The sequence below is a fragment of the Lucilia sericata genome, unplaced genomic scaffold, assembly GCF_015586225.1.
Source record: "Lucilia sericata isolate MDLA Ls3-8-SP2 unplaced genomic scaffold, ASM1558622v1 Contig000197F_arrow, whole genome shotgun sequence".
In the NCBI taxonomy this organism is placed as follows: Eukaryota; Metazoa; Arthropoda; class Insecta; order Diptera; family Calliphoridae; genus Lucilia; species Lucilia sericata.
In genome coordinates, this window is record NW_023994225.1 from 437,980 (window position 1) to 447,484 (window position 9,505).

The following is a 9,505-nucleotide window of genomic DNA, read 5'->3' on the forward strand; positions in this document are numbered from 1 at the left end:
CCACCAACTCCTTTCGTCGTCTTGGATCCGTCTGTATACACTCGGAAGCAATTATTCGGCGGAAGGAGAGATTCCTCATACTCCGAAGATATATGATATTGGAACTTTCTCACTAGAGATGGTACTGGAATACAATAATCAACAATGTACTGATTATCCGGTATAAGATCTATGATCCTAGCATGGCCTATGGAGCATTGTTTCCATTTGCCAGTTACACTCAATCTGGCCGCAGTTGACATAGCCAATTTCCTTGCAAGGAGATCGACCGAGAGCCAGTTGAGCATAGTGAACAGCGCCTTCGAAGGAGTTGTTCTGAGAGCGCCTGTTATAAGAAGCGCAGTTGATCTCATTACTTTTTCCAGTTGTTGTCTGAGTGAAGCCTTTTCAAGCGCGTGCCACCATACAACAACCCCATATAGCATAATAGGTTTAATAACTGCCTCAAAGAGCCAGTGAACATTCTTTGGATTTATGCCCCAGCATGTTCCTATAGCCTTCCTACAAACATATAGTGCCGTAATGGCTTTAGATGCCCTAGAGAGTACATTTGTACTCCAAGATAGTCTCTTATCTAGGATAACGCCAAGATATTTAGCGCTGTCCGAGAGTTTTAATACTTCGCCGTTAAGGCAAGGAAGAGGAAATAAAGGAATCTTGTATTTGCTAGAGAATAGCACAAGTTCCGTTTTACTAGGATTTACACTAAGACCACATTCGACACTCCACGAGCTAATGATCTTTAGTGCTTGTTCTAGCCTTTGGGATATGGTTTCAAGGTGATCGCCTGATACCGCAACCGCGACGTCATCAGCATAGGCGACTGTTTTATAGCCAAGAGAGTCTAGTTTTACCAGAATATCATTTATGGCCATGTTCCATAAGAGTGGTGATAGTACTCCCCATTGTGGAGTACCTCTTAAAGCTTTACTAGAGATTACTGTATCTCCTAAGGAGGATTCAATGATCCTATTTGAGAGAAGACTCTCGACAAATCCCACAACTGACCTACCAAACCCAGCCCGAGATAGAGATTGGCAGATAGATGCAGGATTGACGTTATTAAAAGCGCCTTCTATATCAAGAAAGGCAACCAGTGAATAATTTCCATACCTCATGGATTTTTCAATATGACCAACGAGAGTATGAAGAGCCGTCTCAACAGATTTGCCCTTCGTGTATGCATGTTGAGAGGCAGAGAGAAAGGATTTATCTATCTAGGTTCTAATGTGGATATCGATTATCCTTTCCAATGTTTTCAGCATAAATGATGCCAGACATATTGGTCTGTAATCTTTTGCCTTAGTGTGTGAAGTTTTTCCCCCCTTGGGAATAAAAATCACATTACACTTGGTCCATTGAGTAGGAATGTATGACCAAGAGAGACAGGCTGTGTATAAGTTCCGCAGCCAAGGAACTACAAGATCTATATTGTGTTGAAGATCTGCAGGAATAATACCATCAGGGCCGGGCGCTTTGAAAGGATCAAAGCTTTTAATTGCCCAACGGATAATGTCATCTTCAATAGGCACGTGTGTTACAGTCCGCATTGAAGTTGGAGAGAAATTAGTCAAATCACTAATTGGAATACAACCAGGAAAGTGAGTACTAAGGAGAAGCTCTAAAGTCTCCTGACTACCTGAAGTCCAGCTCCCATCCATTTTCTGTATATAGCTAGGAACAGAAGGGGACTTTGACAAAATTTTACGGAGACGACTGGTTTCGGAAGAGCTTTCAATATTGCTACAGAAAACCCTCCACGAGTTCCGCTTCGCATTCCGAACCAAATTTTTAAACTTATTAACGTTTGCCTTATAAAGGGACCAGTTACCTGATCTCTTAGCCTCGTTAAAAGAACGGCGGCATGTCCTTCTCATGCTCGCTATGTCAGGACTCCACCACGGTGGTTTGTCCTTTTTTAGGCCACTGGATAATCTACAAGATCTCTTCGTGGCAACGCTCAGAGAACTAGCAATCCAATTTGCAGCCAAATCAATATCCCTTATGCTCTCTACCGTCGGAGCAGAGGGAAGAATAGTACTCAGAGAAGCTTTGTGCCTCTCCCAATTTATTTTCCTTCTATTTAGAAAGGGTTTTGAAACTTTGACCTGGACCACTATGTCAAAGTCCAGGTAGCGGTGATCAGAGAAGGAGCAGTCATTGGAGACATTCCAATCTTTGATCAATTCTATGTAGTTTGTACTAATAGCTGTAATATCCAGAACTTCCTTTCTGTTTGTCACAACAAAAGTAGGTTCTGAACCTCTATTAACGACTGTCATATTAAATTCTAATAAAAAGTCAAGTAAACACTCACCTCTACTGTTGGTGTCTGAACTGCCCCAGACACTGTGATGAGCATTTGCATCAGCGCCAATTATCACAGGAACGTGACGCCTATTTGCTTCGCGCATTAGATCTCTGACCAGGTCGTTTGGCGGTTGTTCACCATGGTCATGCGCCATATAGCAGCTAAGGAGCCAGATGGTGGAGTTTCCGGTCTCAAGTGCCGCCGCTACCGTATCCTCATCGCTGTAATCAGATAAGATGAAGATATCTAAATGGTTTTTGGCCAGAATACAGGCTCTAATATTTTTAATATTACCTGCAGGATTTGAAAACAGAAGTTTGTAACCTCTGAGAGATAGTCCAAGGATTTTGCCGTGGTGGGTCCACGGTTCTTGGACCAAGATGAGCTCCTCCCCTCTCTCAGCCATCCGGAGGAGCAAAGCAGCTGATGCTGCTTTGGAGTGGTGAAGGTTAATCTGGGTTACCTTCACCATCTCCGAGATCAGGATCGTACACGACAGTGACGTCGACGTCCTCAGGATCGGAATCCTGCGAACTGTCTCCATCCTCCGCTAACTTCAGATTGCCAAGAAGCTCACCCATTATACCTGTGGTAGACTGGGAGTCTTCTTGGTTCTCAGAACCAGCGGGATCGTCGGCCTTTCCATTATCCTCCTTGGACGGAGCCTCCGGCTTAGTACCAGAGGCGGCGGCGCTGCGTTTGGCGTCACTGCGATAAATGCGAAGGGAGATACTATCAAAACCATAGTAAACTTTACCTCCGCATTCACGCAATGGCGCCAACGTTTCCTTATTAAGGACAACAGTCGCCTTTCTGACATTTCCCATCGGGGCGGAAACCTTCACCACCTTCCAATCATGGGTAGGTAGATGAGGATTTCCGCTTTGTAGGAACGCCAGAATTTCCGCCGGGTCATGTGGCTCAGTTGGGATGGTGGCAATTGATCTCGGCCTGCGAGGAATTTCGCTAACCGGGATCACGTCCAACCTTGCACCTGGCCACACTTCCCCAAGGGATTGAATAGCTAGCTTGAGCAGAAGCGCAGAGCGCTCATTTGAACAAGCTAGCAGCTTAATGTGACCCTGGTACCAACCAGCATCATCGTTTTGGGGGGCGGGTCCTGGATTCTCCTTGAGGATCTTCCAGTACACGCCTAGCATCTTCTGACGGATAGTCCCCCATTTTTCCTGGGAGATGGCTCCGTCGCTGTTGCTTTGGTCAACAATAGCCCTTACCAGTGGGTTTCTAGCCACCTCACTGAAAGGTCTATTGATGACAATGGTTTGCGCCTGTTTTTGACGTTTAGTCGGCTGGTCGTTCGGCATAGAAGTAAGGGTCTCCTCCTCAGATCGTTGCCGTTTAGGCGCCTCGGCAGCAGGTCTAACCACTTCTGCCTCAGCTGGAGGATCGGAGCCCTTTAGCCTAGCCAGGAGGCTTTTCGCCCAATCGAGGGACGATTTCTCGTCTCTCGTTAAAGCATCGTTGGGTTTGGCGCCATGACGCTCAACGATGCGCTCGGCGGCCCGCCGATGAACAAAAGCCCTTCTGGAAGGTGTTTTGTGCCTGGGGGAAGACTCTAGGGATACATTGGAAGAGCCCGACAACGAGTTCGACGACTTTTCCAATGTAGGGGGAGGTGCAGCAGAGGAATCCGACATCGGGGTCGACGATTCCACATTCGCACAGGGCACTTGGGAGACCTTGTTGTCACCCGAAGATAGGGATTGAGCTGACTTTGAATCAGCAAGGGCTGCTATTGCGGCTGCAGAGGTACTCGCCACGACAGGCAGAGGTACCTCACCGCTGGGACCTTTACCCACACCCGAAGGCTTAGTGGGCGGTTTTGGTTTACAAGCAGCCAGCTTGGGCCGGCTACTTGCGGTTGTTGTTGTTGTTGTTGTTGCTCCAGAAGCTCGCGGAGTAGTCAAGCCTGGTGCTACCACCTGACTAGTCCGGACGCCAGTCGCATTCGATTCACCACAGCCCGGTGTCGCCGCTGTGGGAATAGGGTCTCCGGATATTATCAAGCCCCGGACCGGATACGAGGGGCATTCTTTTTTCTCTGACATTCTTGGGGGGGGGGGGGGGGAGAGGATTTGTTGCATTTTTGGCCTACTGCCAGGACTATAAACTGCCGTCCCACTGGGAGCAAACAGACCATCAAGCCGTCCAATCTGGAACAGACGCTTGATGGATTTCAGGACTTGCACACTTAAGTGCGTGAATCAAATGATTCAAAACGGACTTTCTGTTGATTGCCCTGTCTCAGTGACAGGAGAAGCAAATAAATAGATCGTTACTAACAGACCGCCCAATGTGGGAAACAGACGTCTGTTAGGTGGGAGGGGTAGTTCTTAGTTTCGTGCAAATTTTAGAAATTTGCAAGTTATTTAAACTTTTTATAGAGATTTTGAGAAATCTTTGCATTTTTTTTAAATTTTTTATCTGAATGTAAGACATTATTCAGTAAATTGCAAGATTTTGTGAAATATTTCACTACTCTTTCTTTCTTTGTATTTTTAAAATTTGTAAGTGAATGTAAGACTGTTTCTAAAATATCAACTATTCAGTAAATAGCAAGATTTTGTGAAATATTTCACTATTTGGGTGACTATGTAAAACAAATCCTTTGCAAAATTCGAGGATTTTGTGAAATATTTTACTATTCAGTTGACTTTTTGAAATTTGCAAGATATTTCAACTTTTTATAGAGATTTTGAGCAATCTTTGCATTTATTTTATATTTTGTATCTGAATGTAAGCCATCAATTAAGAATATCAATTATTCAGTAAATTGCAAGATTTTGTGAAAAATTTCCATATTTGAGTGACTTTCTAAAATAAATCGCTGACAAAATTCGAAGATTTCGTGAAATATGTCTCTATTCTGATGACGTTTTAGAAATTTGCAAGATATTTCAACTTTTATAGAGATTTAGATAAATTTTGTATTTTTTTAATTTGTAGCTGAATGGTAAGACTATTTCTAGAATAGTCTTACCATTGTAAGATTTTGTGAAATATTCCAGTATTTGGGTGACTTCTAGAAAAAATCGTAGAAAAAAGTCCTAAAAATCGACTGTTCAGTAATGTTCAAGATTTTGTGAAATATTTCACTATTCAGTTGACCTTTTAGAAATTATCAAGATATTTCAACATTTTGTAGATATTTTGAGAAATTTTTGTATTTTTAAAATTTGTAACTGAATGTAAGACTGTTTCTAAAATATCAACTATTCAGTTATTTGCAAGATTTTGTGAAATATTTCACTATTTGGGTAACAAATAAAGCAAAATTCGAATATTTTGTTAAATATTACTTTTTGTCTTTTTAGAAATTTGAAAGATATTTCTACTTTTGTGAAATATTTTACTATTCAGTTGACTTTTTAGAAATTTGCAAGATATTTCAACTTTTTATAGAGATTTTGAGAAATATTTGTATTTTTTGAAGTTTTTTATCTTTGTATTTTTAAAATTTGTAACTGAATGTAAAACTGTTTCTAAAATATCAACTATTCAGTCAATTGCAAGATTTTGTGAAATATTTCACTATTTGGGTGACAATGTAAAACAAATCGTTGGCAAAATTCGAAGATTTTGTGAAATATTTCTCTATTCAGTTGACTTTTTAGAAATTTGCAAGATATTTCTACTTTTGTGAAATTTTTTTCTATTTAGTTGACGTTATAGAAATTTGCAAGATATTTCAACTTTATAGAGATTTAGATAAATCTTTGTATTTTTTTAATTTGTAACTGAATCGTAAGACTATTTCTAGAATAGTCTTACCATTGTAAGATTTTGTGAAATATTCCAGTATTTGGGTGACTTCTAGAAAAAATCGTAGAAAAATGTCCTAAAATTGACTGCTCAGTAATGTTCAAGATTTTGTGAACTATTTCACTATTCAGTTGACTTTTTAGAAATTAGCAAGATATTTCAACTTTTTATTGATATTTTGAGAAATCTTTGTATTTTTAAAATTTGTAACTGAATGTAAGACTGTTTCTAAAATATCAACTATTCAGTAATGTGCAAGGTTTTGTGAAATATTTCACTATTTGGGTGAAAAACAAATCGTTGGCAAAATTCGAAGATTTTGTGAAATATGTCTCTATTCAGTTGACTTTTAGAAATTTGCAAGATATTTCTACTTTTGTGAAATATTTTACTATTCAGTTGACTTTTTGAAATTTGCAAGATATTTCAACTTTTTATAGAGATTTTGTGAAATCTTTGCATTTTTTTAATTTTTATCTGAATGTAAGACTATTTCTAGAAAATCAGTTGACCTTTTAGAAATTATCAAGATATTTCAACTTTTTGTAGATATTTTGAGAAATCTTTGTATTTTTAAAATTTGTAACTGAATGTAAGACTGTTTCTAAAATATCAACTATTCAGTTGCAAGATTTTGTGAACTATTTCACTATTTGGGTAAAAAACAAATCGTTGGCAAAATTCGAAGATTTTGTGAAATATGTCACTATTCAGTTGACTTTTTAGAAATTTGAAAGATATTTCTACTTTTGTTTCTAAAATATCAACTACTCAGTTGAGTTTTTAGAAATTTGAAAGATATTTCTACTTTTTATAGAGATTTTGTGAAATCTTTGCATTTTTTTAATTTTTATCTGAATGTAAGACTATTTCTAGAAAATCAGTTGACCTTTAAGAAATTATCAAGATATTTCAACTTTTTGTAGATATTTTGAGAAATCTTTGTATTTTTAAAATTTGTAACTGAATGTAAGACTGTTTCTAAAATATCAACTATTCAGTTGCAAGATTTTGTGAAATATTTCACTATTTGGGTAAAAAACAAATCGTTGGCAAAATTCGAAGATTTTGTGAAATATGTCTCTATTCAGTTGACTTTTAGAAATTTGCAAGATATTTCTACTTTTGTGAAATATTTTACTATTCAGTTGACTTTTTGAAATTTGCAAGATATTTCAACTTTTTAAAGAGATTTTGAGAAATCTTTGTATTTTTTTTTAATTTTGTATCTGAATGTAAGACAGTTTGTAGAATATCAATTATTCAGTAAATTGCAAGATTTTGTGAAATATTTCCATATTTGGGTGACTTTCTAAAATAAATCGCTGACAAAATTCGAAGATTTTGTGAAATATGTTTCTATTCAGTTGACGTTATAGAAATTAGCAAGATATTTTTACTTTTGTTTCTAGAAATTCAACTGTTTCACTATTTGTGTGACTTTCTAGAAAAAATCGTAGAAAAATGTCCTAAAAATCGACTGTTCAGTAATGTTCAAGATATTGTGAAATATTTCACTATTCAGTTGACTTTTTAGAAATTAGCAAGATATTTCAACTTTTTATTGATATTTTGAGAAATCTCTGTTTCTAAAATATCAACTATACAGTAAATTAAAAGATTTTGTGAAATATTTCACTATTTGGGTAACTTTGTAAAACAAATCGTTGGCAAAATTCGAAGATTTTGTGAAATATGTCTCTATTCAGTTGACTTTTTAGAAATTTGCAAGATATTTCTACTTTTGTTTCAAGAAAATCAACTGTTCAGTACACTGCAAGATTTTGTAAAATATTTCACTATTCGGTTGACCTTCTAGAAAAAATCGTTGACAACATTAGAAGATTTTGAGAAATATATCACTATAAGTTGACTTTTTAGAAATTTGCTTTTGTTTCAAGAAAATCAACTGTTCAGTACACTGCAAGATTTTGTGAAATATTTCACTATTCGGTTGACCTTCTAGAAAAAATCGTTGACAACATTAGAAGATTTTGAGAAATATATCACTATAAGTTGACTTTTTAGAAATTTGCAGGATATTTCAACTTTTTATAGAGATTTTGAGAAATCTTTGCATTTTCTAAATTTTTTATCTTTGTATTTTTACAATTTGTAACTGAATGTAAAACTGTTTCTAAAATATTTGTGAAATATTTCACTATTCAGTTGACCTTTTAGAAATTATCAAGATATTTCAACTTTTTGTAGATATTTTGAGAAATCTTTGTATTTTTAAAATTTATTTCTGAAACTGTTTCTAAAATATCAACTATTCAGTTGCAAGATTTTGTGAACTATTTCACTATTTGGGTAACGTTGTAAAACAAATCGTTGGCAAAATTCGAAGATTTTGTGAAATATGTCTCTATTCAGTTGACTTTTTAGAAATTTGCGAGATATTTCTACTTTTATAGAGATTTAGATAAATCTTTGTATTTTTTTAATTTGTAACTGGATGGTAAGACTATTTCTAGAAAATCAACCCTTCAGTAAATTGTAAGATTTTGTAAAATATTCCAGTATTTGTGTGTCTTCTAGGAAAAATCGTAGAAAAATGTCCTAAAATTGACTGCTCAGTAATGTTCAAGATTTTGTGAAATATTTCACTATTCAGTTGACTTTTTAGAAATTAGCAAGATATTTCAACTTTTTTTTGATATTTTGAGAAATCTTTGTATTTTTAAAATTTGTAACTGAATGTAAGACTGTTTCTAAAATATAAACTATACAGTATATTGCAAGATTTTGTGAAATATTTCACTATTTTGGGGAAAAACAAATCGTTGGCAAAATTCGAAGATTTGGTGGAATATGTCTCTATTCAATTGACTTTTAGAAATTTGCAAGATATATCTACTTTTGTGAAATATTTACTATTCATTTGAGTTTTTAGAAATTGTTTAAGAAATTTTGAGAAATCTTGTTTTTTTTTAAATTTGCATGAATAATAGACTGTTTCTAGACTATTCATTAAATTGCAAGATTTTGTGAAATATTTCACTATTTGTGTGACTTTCTAAAATAAATCGTTGACAAAATTAGAAGATTTTGTGAAATATGTCTCTATTCAGTTGACTTTTTAGAAATTTGCATGTTTTTTCTACTTTTGTGAAATAATTCACTATTCAGTTGACTTTTTAGAAATTAGCAAGATATTTCAACTTTTTATAGGTATTTTGGGAAATCATTGTATTTTTAAAATTTGTAACTGAATGTTAGACTGTTTCTAAAATATCAACTATTCAGTAAATTGCAAGATTTTGTGAAATATTTCACTATTTGGGTAACTTTGTAAAACAAATCGTTGGCAAAATTCGAAGATTTTGTGAAATATGTCTCTATTCAGTTGACTTTTTAGAAATTTGCAAGGTATTTCTACTTTTGTTTCTAAAATATCAACTATTCAGT

The 9,505-nt window shown here is 35.7% G+C and overlaps 1 protein-coding gene across 2 annotated transcripts; it reads right to left on the reverse strand.

The window, feature by feature from the left end:
- Positions 1-2,196: 2,196 nt before the first annotated feature.
- On the reverse strand, positions 2,197-3,242 carry LOC119601893. 2 transcript variants are annotated; one of them, XR_005231275.1, is made up of 3 exons: positions 2,606-3,242; positions 2,318-2,532; positions 2,197-2,265 (listed from the first exon to the last, which is right to left on the reverse strand). XR_005231275.1 is itself a non-coding variant. In XM_037953130.1 (2 exons), the coding sequence occupies exon 1, from the start codon at positions 3,136-3,138 to the stop codon at positions 2,761-2,763; it is 378 nt and encodes a 125-aa protein (XP_037809058.1). In that variant the 5' UTR covers positions 3,139-3,242; the 3' UTR covers positions 2,306-2,532; positions 2,606-2,760. The 2 variants fall into 2 exon arrangements, 1 of the variants encoding a protein (XP_037809058.1); XM_037953130.1 differs by lacking the exon at positions 2,197-2,265 and having other exon boundaries at positions 2,306-2,532.
- Between the last annotated feature and the right edge of the window lie 6,263 nt (positions 3,243-9,505).